Source organism: Stenella coeruleoalba (genome assembly GCF_951394435.1).
Source record: "Stenella coeruleoalba genome assembly, chromosome: 5".
In the NCBI taxonomy this organism is placed as follows: Eukaryota; Metazoa; Chordata; class Mammalia; order Artiodactyla; family Delphinidae; genus Stenella; species Stenella coeruleoalba.
This window is the reverse complement of record NC_137150.1, coordinates 86,193,521-86,209,647: the sequence shown is the minus strand read 5'-3', so window position 1 is coordinate 86,209,647 and position 16,127 is coordinate 86,193,521. Positions and strand designations below refer to the sequence as shown.

At 45.6% G+C, this 16,127-nt stretch overlaps 1 protein-coding gene across 1 annotated transcript in view; it reads left to right on the top strand.

Annotated features, from left to right (window-relative positions):
- The window catches only part of LOC307187366 (TPA-induced transmembrane protein), a 32,527-nt gene extending 17,787 nt beyond the window's left edge, over nt 1–14,740 (top strand). Inside the window, exons 4-6 of the mRNA XM_079923320.1 lie at nt 3,634–3,704; nt 6,523–6,704; nt 11,830–14,740. Coding sequence (XP_079779446.1) covers nt 3,634–3,704; nt 6,523–6,704; nt 11,830–11,834 — 258 coding nt within the window. The 3' untranslated portion in view covers nt 11,835–14,740. The remainder of the gene's footprint in view (nt 1–3,633; nt 3,705–6,522; nt 6,705–11,829) is intronic.
- The last annotated feature ends 1,387 nt before the right edge of the window (nt 14,741–16,127 follow it).

Below are 16,127 nucleotides of genomic sequence, written 5' to 3'. Positions count from 1 at the left end.
TGCCTAAGGCAGCCCGTTAGCTCTGTGGTGTCATAGCTCAGTCCACGTGCTTGTTGCTGAATTAGCGTTGGCCCCTCTGATGATGCAGGGAAGGCATCCCTCTTCCTCTGGAAGCTGTTTTCTTTTCTTTCTCTCTCTCTCTTTTTTTTTAACACTATCACTTTTTAAAAGGTTGAGGTATAGTTGATATACAGTATTATAAGTTTCAGGTGTACAACATAGTGATTCACAGTTTTTAAGGTCACACTCCAATTATAGTTATTATAAACTATTGGCTATATTCCCTGTGTGTGTACAATACATCCTTTTAGCTTATTTATTTTATACATAGTAGTTTGTACGTCTTAATCCCCTACCCCCATCTTGCCTGTCCCCGCTTCCTTCTCCCCACTGGTAACCACTAGTTTGTTCTCTGTATCTGTGAGTCTGTTTCTTTTTTGTTATATTCACTAGTTTGTTTTATTTTTTACATTCCACATATAATTGTTATCTTACAGCATTTGTCTTTCTCTGTCTGACTTATTTCACTTATTTCAGAATACCCTCGAAGTCCATCCGTGTTGCTGCAAATGGCAATATCGTATTCTTTTTTAGGGCTGAGTAGTATTCCATTGTCTCTATGCACCACATCTTCTTTATCCATTCATCTGTTGATGGGCTCTTAGGTTGCTTCCATGTCTTGGCTATTGTAAATAATTGGAAGCTGGTTTTTGATGAGCCACTGCACCCGATTCTGGTGATCCGCTCACCGGGCTCTGAGCTCAGTTTGTACCCAGCCTCACAGACGTAGTGTGAGAGACACCAGAGCAAGGGGTGAGGAGCCCCTCTTTTCACTTTTTTGGTCCCAAATTGGGTAGTGTGGTTAACAGCTCCTAAATATGTAAATATGTCCTAATTATAGCCGGGGACCATGCCGCCAAAAAGAATGTTAGAGTGGACACTGAAAGTGATCTAGTATACCACTCCATCTCTTAACATAAAATTTTAACTTAACATTTCTTCTGAGTACCTACTATGTGCAAAACACAGTGATTAGGGCCCTAAGGATTAATAAAGGAAGGATGAGAGGGAGGGAAAAAAGAAGGAAGGACAAACATAACTCCTGACATAAGAAGCTCAATCTTAAAGGAAGAGAGTGGCATTATTGTTGTTATTATTGCTATTATTTTCAGCTCTTGAAAAATAATCCCGTCTGTAGCATCCTCACCTTCTTCCCTCTCCTTCTGAGCAGCCCTGGGAGAGCCACTTTCCAACCTCCCAGGTTTTCTAAATGACTGTCGGCCTGTTGGCAATATTCTTTTCTCTGGGCTCAAGAACTATAAGATGACCCAGTCGTTTTCCCCCAAAGTTCTTAACACTTAATGCTACTTTCCTCCTTGATATTCAGAAGGATCCACTTTCCTCCTTGCTCCATCTCCACTGCGTGGTGTGATAAAACATGAGGAAGCTGGCCTTAGTGTCTGTAACATCTAGGATTGAATCCCTTACTAGCAGAGTGGCCTGGGCCATGTTCTGTAACCTCCCCGAATGCCTGGAATTTTTTTTTCTTTTTTGATCAGTGAGAAAGGGAGAGATAGCAGAGATAGCAATGCCTCTTATGTCAAGATTCCTATGCAGATCACAGCAACAGTGACAGGATTAGAGGAGGTGGTCTAATCTCATCTGCTCTACCTGGGAGAGAATGAATTGTCACCAGTGAGTTAAGTGGGAGCGAAATATGGATGCAGCCTGCATGAGATTCCGCTTGGGATGCGGGGGAGACAGGTGGGCACGTTTTCCTCGGGGGTAGTTCTGCTGCTTGCTGCCGGATAAAACTGTGAGGCACTGAGCTGTGATAGGTGCTGCAGGGCGTGCCAGGCTCAGCATGGGGGAAACCGTAGGTGTGGAATTTCTAGAACAACGTCAGGGCTGAGGCTTTAGGCCGGCAGGAGTGTCTCTGGCCGGGCTCTCAGAGGCCTGGCCGTGGGCTTGCTTCCAGCCTCAGAGCTGGGTCCATGCTGGGGGGTGTACCCAGATCCCAGCACTGTCCTCCTGCCTGCTAAGAGCAAGGCGTTTAACCTTCAAAGTAAATTTTAAAGAGATGCAACGTAAATACATTCAGGCACAAGTTCTCGGGTACCATAGGTGAGAATTCACATCTCTGAAGCATGAAGAAAAGACTAATCAAAGACTGGGAGAAGATATTTATGACACAAAACCAACACCTAGTGTCCAGAATGTAACACCAATCAGTTTGGATAAGGCAACCCAAGAGAAAGACAGGGCCCTAATAGGCAATTCAAAGGTGAGAAATCCCACAGAGTTAATAAACACACAAAAAGATACTCAACCTCACTAGAAAGCGAGACATTGCCAATGAAAATGATGTAAAACACGATGTTATGCTCATCAGATTGGCAGAAATGGAAAAATCTGGTAACATTAAATGCTGGCAAGGCTGTGGGAAATAGAGCATTTATACATTGCTGGGAGGGGAGTGAAATCGAGAGCAATTCAGAAAGACTTAGTTAAGGTAGAGATGTGCTAACTCTTGGACCCAAGTCCATCTCTTGGTATATGGCCCAGGGAAACTCTTACCTGTGTAAGAAGAGAGGCTCAGAGAGGTTCAGGCAGGATCACCTCAGCATAGTTTGTAGCAGGAGAAAATCGGAAACAAAGCCCATGGCCACCAGTAGGGGAAGGGATGAAGTGGAGCGATCATTTCATGGAATCTCTGCAGAGTTAGGAGTCACACTGAATGACCTCCCTCTAGATGTACCATTATGGGTAAACCTCACATGTGATTTTGAGTGGAAAAAAAAGCAAGTCAGAGAAGATTATGTAGAATATGGTATGTTTTATTTGAATAAAAATGTGCATTAAATTTATGTATAGTTATGATTACACAGGGGAGTGTTAGGTTTATAAAAACATGCATGGAAAGGATACATGCCAGCTTCAGGACAGTGGTTAGTAGTGGGGAGGGAGGGAGGAAAAACAGAATAGTGTGTAGGAATAGCTTTAGCTGTGCTGGGTTTCTTCACGTAAAGGGCTCAACTAAATATGGTAAAATGTGAGGGCATGAAACCTGGGTAGTTGCGAACACAGATGTCATTATTTTTTATGGTTGCAACATTTCATGGATAAAATAAGAACTCCGAATCTTTGCCATTGTTCCCCCCTTGGTCCCATTATCCAGAAACAGCGTGGCTGTTTCTCCTTGGAGTGAAGCTCTGGAGAAAAGAGAGAAGAGGCCCTTGTTTGGTTATAAACGGGGCCCTGAGCGGCCTGTTTTGCAGTCTTCCTAGCCCCGCGGGAGTTCCCTCCTTCCCATGGTGCTTCGGGTCTGTGTGGGCTCAGGCTGCCGACCAGTAAGGCCACAGGTCTCAGCGCAACATACGAGATGTTGAAAATCCCAGCCTGGTCACTTGATCCTTACAAATGAGATCCCTTGAAATGAATGCTAACTTGAATTTTGGTTGGTGAGGGGCCCACCCCTTCCTGTTTCTTCATCCAGAGCCTCTAGGTAAGTTAATTCCTCCCTAGAGTTGGATCTCCTTTGCTTAGGAGTAGTTTTGCTTTGTCAGGTGATAGATATGCAGTATGACCTGGCAGTAATGTGTGTGGTTGTTAATTTGGCCCTGTTTGTTTTAGCTCACAGATGTGTACAGTTCATCACCAGCTCTGAGCCGTTACTTTACTTCAGTTGAAATCGTAGACTGCAGGTAAGAATGTGGAGCATTATGTGCTGGTGTCTCTCTGGAAATCGACACTCATCGCTAGTCACCAAAAAGGACTTCCCTAATCCGAAAGCACGGAGGGGACCAACGGAAGATAGAACCATAGTGTCAGTGCCGGGAGGGTCTTTGGAGGCCAACTAGCTCAATGCCCTTATTTTACGAAGGAAAAAAATGAAATCCAGATAAATTATATGACTCAACCCAGTAACAGGGAATAGAGCAAAAGCCCAGACAAACCATTTCTGTTTCCCAGCAGATGCTCGAATAAGCTAAGAGTAGAAATAGAAATAGATCTCAGATAGTGCTGGATTATGTACTGGCTTTTGCTTTTGAGGAACACAAGTCATATACAAGTTCACGCTCCTTGTATAATATTAAAAAATAAAGATACATGCTACCAGCAAAGTACACATCCCGCCTTCCCCTGCCCCACTACCCCTGGACACTTCCTGTGCCAATCAATTCCGCAGTGAATTCCAGTCCCTTCTACAAAATGAACAACAATCACTGGTCTGTGTGATTTCTTCTGTGCATGTATTTACCATATATACTTTGTGTATTATATATGTGTAACATATACGCACGCATATGTATTGTTTCCTTTCCTCCTAATCTCTTATGTTTTTATATATGTCTATAGACACTTAGGTAAAAGTGTGTATGTATGTAGAAGAGTCATTTGATTATCCTTTTATATTGTTAGGACAAGATTTACAAGGCAAAGCTTTATTACCTGCTGTGCCCAAGATAGCCCTGGAATGTGACCATCAAAGGCAATTTTACATTGAGGTTCCTCCACTCAAACCATAAATTTCCCAAACCTGGGAGGGGAAGCACCAGAGCACAGTGGGGTAAAACCAAAGGGATTTGGAGTCTGAAAACACGGTGGCAGGTTGCCTTGTCAACAGCACTATTCCTCCTCCTTTATGGACCGCCAGTGTGCATGCTACCTTATGGTGACGCTTTTGACCTAGCCTATTTTATTCATAAATTACTGGTATTAAAACGCCAATAGAAAAGGGAGAAGTACATAATCAGACCCAACTTTCCTCTTAGTGCGCTTGCCCTAACTTACAATTCAAAGACAGGTGAGAGAGGAAGGATATTCAGAGCGTAAAGGGTCTTACCAAGAATCCAGCCCATATTACGGGTCTAGAGGTGGTGGGATTGCATAATGGGCTGGGGTAAACACTGAGAAAACCCATCAGAAAACTGAGTAAAACAAAATCTGAAGAATAATGTGAGAGAATCTATTTTTAAGTTACTTGAAAGAAAAACCCAGGGGTTTTAGGATTTTCGGATAAAGAAATTCTGCTGGGAAACATTTTTTAAAGTCCAGACAGAGTTTCAACAGTGTCGAACTGAGAAACAAACGCATTGCCTCCAAAGCCTGCGCATCAGTCCGAGTATTGGTGTATGTGACCTCTGGCCACAAGAGGGAGCTCTTTGCCAGTCGTTGGCAGGGACAGTGTTCTGATTCACTCCTGGGACTGGCTTGTCTGCAAAACTTGCCCTTATGTAAAATAGATAGCTAGTGGGAAACAGCCGCATAGCACAAGGAGCTCAGCTCTGTGCTTTGTGACCACCTAGAGGGGTGGGAGGGAGGGACATGCAAGAGGGAAGAGATATGGGAATATATGTATATGTATAACTGATTCACTTTGTTATAAAGCAGAAACTAACACACCATTGTAAAGCAATTATACCCCAATAAAGATGTTAAAAAAAAAAACCCAAACTTGCCCTTGGGTGAGGGTCTCAGATGTGGCCACTCTTAAATATTTTATTGCTGGCTCTTAATCTGGACCTTTTTAAAAGATCTAGGCCTTCTTGAACCAAACGATATCTGCTGAGAAATCTAAATGTTAAGGTAGCATTTAACAAGCTGTATAGACTGTTGATTAGCTGAGGATAGCCTCATGATTATTTTTATTTTAGAAATGGGAAAGTATGTTCTAAGAAGATGAAAACTCCCTTTCCTTAGGTCCCCTTACTGAGAGTTGCAAAACCTTAGGAAGTGGAAATGGGACAGAAAATGTTTCTCACTTTGGGGACAAACCAGGGAGGTATGATCTGCTGCTGGTACCCAGGGTCATCTGTGAGAGATTAGGAGTCTGCATCCAGCCGATGGCAGGGAGCTTTGGGCCCTACCTTGAACATTTTATAGGTTAAGTAATGAACTAGTTAAACTGAGTAGCTCTGACACACGCTTGTTGGGGCAAGGAGAGGCTGTGGTGTGAGAACAGGGAAAAAAGAGGTTCCCTGGCCTGCCTCAGGGGTAAAGCCTGGTGTTGGGCAGCTCTTGGAGCCTCGTTGACAATAGCCGAGTCAGTATCTCCCCTGCATGGCCTCTCCTGGCGGACTCCAAGGGGATGGGTTCTAGGTGGAAGGAGGAGGTTAGGACCACCTCAACTTTGTGTGGTGAATGCATTGATGAGGGGGCTTCTAGGGCAGTACACTCTTTGCCCTTTTGTCCTGGGAGGGAATGCAGAACTAAAAAGATGTTTTTCCTAAAATCAGTTTCATGAGTTGCAGTGTGATTCTGTTGATTTTTAGTTTTTTTTTTTAGCGGTACGCGGGCCTCTCACTGTTGTGGCCTCTCCCGTTGCGGAGCACAGGCTCCAGACGCGCAGGCTCAGTGACCATGGCTCACGGGTCCGGCCGCTCCGCGACATGTGGGATCTTCCCGGACCGGGGCACAAACCCGTGTCCCCTGCATCGGCAGGCGGACTCCCAACCACTGCGCCACCAGGGAAGCCCTCTGTTGATATTTTTAACTGTCTCTGTTTGGTTTGCCTTTCAGTGGTGAAAACGCCACAATAACCTACCACCTGCACTTTGGGTTTCCGTCAGAAGACCACAACTTTATGAAGTATGTGATGAGTGAAGAGCTGGTGCTGGGCGTTTTGCAGCAGGATTTCCATGATCAGAACGTGTCCGGTTGTGAGACTCTGGGGCTTGACCCAGCGTCCCTCTGGTTCTCTGGTAAGTCGAGCACATCAGAAGGCAGAGCTGTGATGATAAACAAGTGAACCAGACAGGGCAGATGGCTCGATTTGCTTTCTGAGCAGGTGATGTTCCACGCTCCGTGGAGGTCACCCAGTCCCTGCCCTCTGTGAGCAGACAGAGCAACTGGAAATAATGTTACGGAAACAACTAAACTATAAACATGAGGGTTGCTATGTGTTTCCTTGCTGTGGTTCACCCACCTTCTAAGCCCCATATCCCACATCAGAATATCATTAGAAACTTTCATGGAAACACTGTGGTCTCACAGAGAAGCAAGTGCTGAAGAGTTTGAAGTAAACAATATAGTTAAATTGTTGAAAGATGACCTCAGTATGGGGAATCTATCTCTTTTTCTATTGAAGGCCACTGCGTCCATTAAGACAGGGGTCCCCAACCCCCCGGGCTGTGGACCGGTACCGGTCCGTGGCCTGTTAGGAGGCAGGCCGCGTAGTAGGAGGTGAGTGACGGGCGAGCGAGTGAAGCTTCATCTGCCACCCCCAGCTCTCCCCCTCGCTCCGCATTGCTCGCATTACCGCCTGAAACACCCCCCCGACTCCCACCTCCACCCCCAGTCTGTGGAAAAGTCGTCTTCCGTGAAACCGGTCCCTGGTGCCAAAAAGTTGGGGACTGCTGCATTAAGATATTAATAGAGGGACATAAAAAGACAAGTTCGTCTCTTTCCATAGAAGATTGTAATACATTTACTCATCTACTTTTAAAACTAAGAAAAGGATGGGGAAATGGATATGTTTTTTAACAAGCATAGAAGATACCCGACTTGTCAGAATCTGAGAATGTTGTACAAAACCTGCCAGAAAGGAAGGTGGAAAGGTGAGATGACCACCAGCCTTCGAGACCTCCTTCCCTCACGTGTGTCTGCACTGAGCTTTGGCCTTACTTCCCATTCTTCTCATTTCCCACTTCTGATTCCTCACTTGGAGAGGTTTTAGCTCTTGTTTAATGCCAACAGTCTTGGATGGTTTTTCAGCCACAACCCATCGGAAACACTGCACATCAGCAGTGGTAAATACTCGTGGAAAGAATGAAAAAGGTGAACGAGAAGGAGGTGTGGCGAGTGGCAGGCGCGGGGCCCGCAGCCGAGGGTCAGGAGAGTGCAACAGATTATAAAGCGCACGCGTTACCACACGCTGTGAGAAGAGGCGTTTATTGTGATGACGCTTGATTCTTGGGAACGGAAAGTGGAAGTGGACTGATCTCGGCCTGGGAAGGCAGAGAGTTTTATAAAGCAGTTCTTAAAGCTCTCTTTTTCCCAAATGAATAAAAGGAATGACTTTCAGAGGGCCAACTTATAGCTCACTGGGAAAGTCACATAAATGAATAGTTTCTTCACTGAGCATCTAAATAAATGAAGTGTGTCTCTGGGCCAGGCAGATAACATACTGTGTGGAGTGAAGAGGTTCTGCCCCCTGTACAGGAATTTTAGAAAGAAAGAAGGGGGTGAGGGAGAGGGAGAGAAGGAAGGAAGGAAGGAAGGAAGGAAGGAAGGACCTTTCAGCCTACTCCTGTGCACGGCAGAGAGAGGGGAGGCCCACCCTGCCTGCTGTGTGGTGACTGACCTTGACTTCCTGAGCCTCCTCTTTGAAGCTGTGGTCCCCAGCACTTTCTAAATGAAGACCATGGGGTGGGAGGAGGGTGAGGCAAGGTTGAGGAGGATTATGAGGCCGGCAGGTCCACGTTATGAGGGCAGGTGGCTTATGAGGTCTGACAGAAGACCTGGAACTGAACCTCAGACTCTGCATCAGGGATGCAGGCCTGAGCGACACTGTTTCTGCTCCTCAGGAGACGGTACTCTTTCTCTCAGGCATTTTTCCTGGGGATGGGGATTTCTGTGACCCCCCCCCCCCAACCCACCTTGCAGAGCATGAGCAGTGTTTGATATTTTCAGGAGTATGAGTATCAGTCCCTTCTCAGATAGAAGGGTAGACAGTGACCATTTGGGAAGCGAGGAAGGAAGAAGAGAGATGCAGAGAAGGCAGAGAGGCAGAGGGAGGGGCAGCTCAGAACCAAGTCCAGAGGGAGGGAAGAGAGGGGTGTGAGGCCTCTGGGAGGGACCAGTGAGGCCCGGGGGTGCCGACGCCAGCTCCCTGTGTTCGTAGGCACGGTGGGCTTGGCGAGGTATCCCCCCGCTCCTGTCAGGAGCTGGGCAGGCACCGTCCCACAAAGATGATATTCTGATTCTTCAAACAGAAAAGTTTTTTTTTTTTTTTAAAGAAGATGTTGGGGTAGGAGTTTATTAATTAATTTATTTATTTTTGCTGTGTTGGGTCTTCGTTTCTGTGCGAGGGCTTTCTCTAGTTGTGGCAAGCGGGGGCCACTCTTCATTGCGGTGCACGGGCCTCTTCACTATCGCGGCCTCTCTTGTTGCTGAGCACAGGCTCCAGACGCGCAGGCTCAGTAGTTGTGGCTCATGGGCCTAGTTGCTCTGCGGCATGTGGGATCCTCCCAGACCAGGGCTCGAACCCATGTCCCCTGCATTAGCAGGCAGATTCTCAACCACTGCGCCACCAGGGAAGCCCTGTTTTGTTTTGTTTTTTAACGTTTTCCTCCTTTTTAAAAAAATTATTTTATTGTAGTCGATTTACAATGTTGTGTTAATTTCTGCTGTACAGCAAAGTGATTCAGTTATACATATATATACCTTCTTTTTCATATTCTTTTCCGTTATGGTTTATCTCAAGATATTGAAGACAGTTCCCTGTGTTATACAGTAGGACTTTGTTTATCCATCTTATATGTAATAGTTTGCATCTGCTAATCCCGTACTTCCTGTCTATGCCTCCACCACCCCCATCCCCCTTGGCAACCACAATTCTGTTCTACAAAGAGCAAAGATTCTTAAAATTCTTTGGCTCATATGCCCCTTAGAGAATTTGGAGACAGCCATGTACCTTCTCCCAGGAAAAAATGCACACACTCTTCCCCCTAGACAGAATTTTACAATTTCAGGAATTCCAAGGATTCCCTGGAGCCGGGCTGCAGTTCCTCTGGGGTTCCTACGTGTGTGCTAAAGAGTCAGAACCTTAAATTAGCTTGTAATTTGGATTCCTAAGGGATTTTGTGTGTATTCCTCATTCTCTAATTTGGACATACGACAACTCTTTGGCCTAACTGCAGGCATATTGATGCCTTCTACAAATAAAAACTTCCCTTAATATTATAGTCATAAGTGAATTTTTTTTTTTTTTTTTTGCGGTACGCGGGCCTCTCACTGTTGTGGCCTCTCCCGTTGTGGAGCACAGGCTCCGGACGTGCAGGCCCAGCAGCCATGGCTCACGGGCCTAGCCGCTCCGCGGCATGTGGGATCTTCCCGGACCGGGGCACGAACCCGTGTCCCCTGCATCGGCAGGCGGACTCTCAACCACTGCGCCACTAGGGAAGCCCATAAGTGAATTTTTAAATTTATATTTTCTTACAACTTTATTGAGAGATAATTAACCAATAGCACCGTGTTAGTTTAAGGGGTACAGCATAATGACTTGACACACGTATTAGGAAATGACTGCTGTGATAAGTGTAGTTAACAGCCATCATCATCACCTCGTATAGTTACAAAAGTTTCTTTTCCCTCATTACGAGAACTTTGGGGATCTGCTCCCTTAGCAGCTTTCAAAGGTACCGTGCAGCAGTGTTAGTGATAGTCACCATGCTGTACACTACATCCCTAGGACTGATTTATGTTGTAATAATAGGAAGTTTGTGCCTTTTGACCACCTTCATCCAATTCCCCCTCCTCCACACCCCACCCCTGGCAACCACCAATCTGATCTCTTTTTCTGTGAATTTGTTTTTTTAAGATTCCACATATAAGTGAGATCCTGCAGTATCTGTCTTTCTCTGTCTGACTTATTTCACTTGGCACAATGTCCTCAAGGTTAAGGGAATTTTTTTATTGGATCACTGCCCCCACCTCCCTTCTACCTTTGAGCTTCTTCACCGAGTGGAGGGAGGGGTCCAGAGACAAGGACGGGAAATCTGTTTTACAATGTAAAACAGCTGCATGGGTTATTTTGGACGTGGGGTAAGTTATTTTGTCGTGTTTTCTGACATGTGAAGGAGTTAACCAGTAGACTGAGTAAGGAACAAAAGCAAAAACTGATTAATGTGAGAGAGAAGAGGAAAAAGCTCTAGGCAATGAGAAGGGTGAATCTCGTTTGCACAGATTTGGGGTAAATGGATGGGCTGGCTGCTGGCAGAGAGGCCAGTGTATGCATTCTGCCCTTGAAAGGACTGCCTGGGGTGTCAAGGGAAAACATTTAGGTTGTTGGTAGATTCCCCGGGAAACACAGAGTTTAGCCAAAGAGCCCTGCTTCTCAGCCAGGACAGTTTTGCCCGCTCCGAGGTATTTGGCAAAGTCCAGAGACGTTTTAGTTGTCACAATTGGGGGTGTTGGTGGGAAACTAGCATCTAGTGGGAAGAGGCCAGAAGGATTTTTCTAAACCTCTTACAATGCACAGGACAGCTCCTGATGGCAAAGAAATCCCCAACATCAACGGCCAGAACCCTGCTGTGGCGCACGTGGGTCCCGTGTGTCCTGTCCCGAGTCGTTGCCTGGGTACCTCTGCTTTAGTCAGGCCAGCTGTGCGCCATTTCCCTCATCAGAATGTCTCATTGAATATTGCGCTGTATTAAAAATGAAAATTTAGAGGTATTTTTATGGTTAGATTATGCAAAAAGACTGTTAAAATGTCCTCTGCATCCGAAGGGCCTCGTCAAAATGTTATTTATCATGAATTATACCGAAGCAAATAAGCAAACAATGTCATTTGCCTTTTGAAAGGAGTTCAGAGTTGTGTGCCTCTGCGTGCATGCGTGCGTGTGTGTTTGCGCACGCGTGCCTCTGTGTGCGTGTGTGCGCATGTGTGCGCCTCTGCATGTGTGCCTCTGCGTGTGTGTGCACGTGTGCACGTGCATGCGTGTGTGTGTGTGTTGCCTGAAGAGTAAACCTCCTCTGTTAGGAATTTACAGATATTCCACTTTTACATTAGAGTTTATAATCAAACCCAATGAAATAAAATAAAAACATCAATGTTTAGAATAACCATGCTTTTTAAAAAATGGTGACTTTGCATTTTCTTTTCAGAATGAAGCGGTCGAGGTCGATCTGTGTCTGAAAGCAGCACTCCACTGAACTCTGGGATGAGGAGAATTCATTCCGTTTTACAGAAGAGATCCTGTGAATTAACGTAGAAGGACGCACAGTGACTCCAGGGCTGGAGACGGCCCTTTTTCTCCTGATTCTGCACAGAGTCTGGCACTACGTCCAGCAAAACAGCACCCAGGGCTGCCCCAGCTGGGTCCACATGGGGCGGGGTGACCAGGCGGCGGGTGGACCTGCAGGGCCAGGTCGCTGCTGTTCTTGAAGCACTCTCTGCCTCCACCCACACGTGGACACGCTCTCTTCAGGGTAAGGGTGGCCTTTGAGGCAGGATCCCGCCAGCCTGAGCCCCTGGCGAGAGAACGGGGAGAGGCGAGGTGAGGGAGAGCTGAGCCAGTCGCTCCCTGAAATCCTCCGTCCCACCCCGATGTCTCATCTACCTCCAAGCAAGGCTGTGAGGAAAAGGCAGGCATCTCACCAGATGTAAGCAGCATCGTCTGTGTCTCCTTCCATAGCCGCATATCTCAGCAAACTAGCCTTGGCACTCCATGCAATGTTATGTAGAGCTACAGAAATGAGGTGTGTGTTTCTTATTTCCCTTCTGTGTATAGTTCCTGCGACTACTGAACACCTCTTATGGAAACACGGGTCCATGTTAGTTTTGAACACACGACTCTCATTTTGGATAGTTTCTCCATTTATATTTTCATCAACTTTCATCAGAGTATCATTAATACTGCTTACCATCTGCTCTTGGTAGTACACGTTGGTTTTTGTTGTCCAGAGTCACTAGCCTTCCTGTAGGATTCAGTGTCTTCAGGCACTGATTGTGTATCTTATTGAAGATGGTTGTGAAACAGGAAGAACCACGCTCGGAAATAAACTGCTGCAAGTTCAACGTCAGATCCTTTTGGAGGGGTGAGGGTGGAGTGAACAAGAGTGACTCTATTGGTCCTCTACAGATATAGAATTACCTGTCACGAGGGAACAAAGTGTCTTGTTAGGAAAATGGCTTTGCTGGAAATTTCCAGGAGAGTTTTGTGGTCATGTAATGAGAGTTTCTCAGCCTCAGTATCTCAGTTAAATTGGCCCTGGGTGGACAGTCAGGCTGGGGGCAGCTGCGTTCCGGGATGTGTTGGAGTACGAGTCTCAGGCTAGATTTGCCTGGGGCTCTTTATGACCCAGGACTCTGCATAATGTGAATGTGCTTTGTTATTTAACTAAAAGGTAACATTTATCGTAAGTCGGTGTTTCATTTTGAGGATAGTTCCTCCAACTAGTGAAACAGGTGAATTTCCCTTCTTCCTCTTATTTTATACGTCAAACCTAAACCTTCATGTTTGTACTTTGAAGAAAATAATGAAGAACTTTATTTTTGCCTCCGCATTGCCACGTTGACCTTTGCTGCGTAGGGGTTGACTCTCCAGGGCCAGGATTTGGGTTGGCATGTTCTCACAGTAAATGGTATTGGAAGTGACCTTTTCATTTCCCCAAGGGCAGCTTCCCCTTCTGAGTGAATAAGATTGAACTGGGCTGGCCTGTGTCTTCCTCTCCCTGTTCCTGTTGCCTGGGGAGCAGGGGAGCCGTCTCTCCTCTCCACTCCCCCCCCCCGCCCCCCCCCCCCCCGGGGCCCCTCAGGCAGGACCAGGTGTCTGAAGAGCCTGGGGCTGGAAGGAAGGGCTGTTTCCTGTCTGGAGGCAGGACCCGGTTTGGTTCTGATCTTCCCTTCTCTTTTGGAAACCACCAAGGTGCAGGCACCTTGTCTTGGGTTCTGACCACTTGAAAGTCATAGAGAGGATTTTCCGTTAGTTTTGACTCTTCTGCCCAAATGGTGTGGAAAGAACTGAACTTTGTGACTGAAGCATTTTGAGGTGTTTGGGGGGAAAATGGCACTTAGATACTGCTGTGCTATAGGGGATGAATTGATTGGCCATCACACATCTTCATGACGAGCATAATGAAGGTACATAAGAAGGTTTCAACGAATATCTGTGGTATCACTGAAAGGCTTTTTTTGTTTGTTTTGTTTTGTTCTGTTTTGTTTTGTTTTTTTGGCCACGCGGCTTGTGGGATCCTAGTTCCCCGACCAGGGATCTAACCCAGGCCCTCGGCAGTGGAAGAGCAGAGTCTCAACCACTGGACCATCAGGGAAGTCCCTCACTGAAGGATTTGAGGAAAAAAAACTGGTCTTTTCTGGGAGTCACTGAGGTACAGGCAGAAAGGATACAGCCAGATCGGTGGAACGTGCCCCTCCTCCCATTACTGACAAAAATTCTAGCCACGTGTCCTATTCTTTTCTCCCTTTCAATTTAACTTAGTTCTGCAGATTTTTTAATGATCTGTGTTGCAAAAGGCTATAGAATATTGCAATGAAGAAGAGGATGATAAGGAAAAAAGCCACTGGTTTTATTAGGGAGTCAGGCTCTGCACAGATGAAACAGGAAACAGCAGGAAAAAATAGGTGTTAAAAATAAATAAAGACAAACTGCAGGGCTGCAAAAGGGTGAAAAGTATAGTTTAATTGGAGAAGGCTTTGCCTAGGAAGTAGGACTGGCGCTGAACCTTGAAGCAATGGTGGGATTTGAATAAACAGATTTGCTTTCCTTTATACATGTTTGTGTCTTAGGATGAGCTGCATGTTTTCTCCCTTCCCCTTTAGATGTGGACTCTAGACATGGATTCTGCCCTATTCAGAGTCTGATTAGTGGTGAGAAAAATGGGAGAAATCTCTATGTCTTCCCTTCTCTGCTCCCATTACTGTTTCATTGTTTTAAAATAAGCTAATTCACACTATTACTGCATTGCTAGCAGCAGTCTTTCCTTTATGATTAAAGTTCATTATCCTCTTAGTAACAGAAGGCAGCCCTCTCATCTTATAGTTAGGAAACCAGAGTCTGGAGAGGTGGAAGGACCAGCCCAGAATTCCACAGTGTTGGGGAGCAAAGTCCAGTCTAGTGGGCAACCACACATGATCAATGGCCTCCAACTGGTGGGCACCCCAGGGTCATGCTCAGTTCAGGCTGGGCTACCATCTGGGAATCCATGAGGAGCACAGGTGGTGAGGGGAAGGGATGGGTTGAGAGCTGTGATTATCAGACTGTACAAGACTCTCTGGGGTGATAACGACCACTCAACGCTTCACCCGGTGCCTCGCAAAGGAACCCTCTGTTAGGAAAGGGGGAGAGACTTACACAGATCCATTTAACTGTTGACAGAACCGAGGCACACTCAGATCAAGTGGCTTTCTGAACTCAGTAGGTTGGCTTGGAAAAGAACAGAGTCAGATAAATGTAAACAGAATCTCCTTTTTCTCTGAAGGCTCCTGTGGAATCTTGGGGACTCGACTTTCCTGTTCTACCCATGCCTTTCCATTCCTGAGCATATTGGAAGCATCTGTCACCCAAGGTTGTCTTAAAAACGTGAGCATTTGAATTTATTTGTTGTCAACGGTAGGATTTCCTGACCTATCTTTGTCTTTTTCTTGTACCTCTCTTCTGTGTAAGAATTTATTCACAGACTAAGATTATTTATAGCTACTAGTATGAACTTAAAGCGGAAACCACAAAGCCTGCACATACTGCATAAAATATGCCTCTGTGAACTTAGGCTGTGTATAGTTTTACGATCAACATCAGGGAGGGGAATTTTCTGATTATATATGTGACTTAAGGGACCAATTTAAATCCTCAGTCTCTTATCAAGAACAGAAATTCTTTAACTTAGGGGTTGCATCCCCAACCCCTTGAAATTGTATACAGATATTCGTGTGTGTGTGTGTGTGTGTGTGAATGTACATTTTCTGTAAAGAGGGCACCCTGCTTTCATCAGAAATCCTGAAATCTATGGAAAATAGATCAGCATTATATACAGCCCTAGTAGGTATTTCAAAGCACTCCCAAAGGGTTCTCCCGCTCAAAAATAATTCCCTTTCAGAATCCCTCTACATTTCATTATAAGAACAATTTTCTTTGTTTAAGCATTTATACTTAACATGTTCCCTAGAAAACATATTTGGGACACGTAATTCTTTCATGGGGTAAGACTCAAACAACTACAACTTATCATGTTGTACTAAGAATATTTAAACCAATCAACTTCCACAGTGGTCCAACGTCCAAGTGAAAAATCCCAGTGTAAACCCCAGCAATTTTGTGTTTCTGCCTCTCTGGAAGACTGCCAGGTGGCCCTGCATCACCAGGCCCATCAGCACATGTTTTTCTATAGACATCATAAAGAGTTTTGTATCCCTTTACTCTTGATATCATTTGTTCAGAATCTGTGAC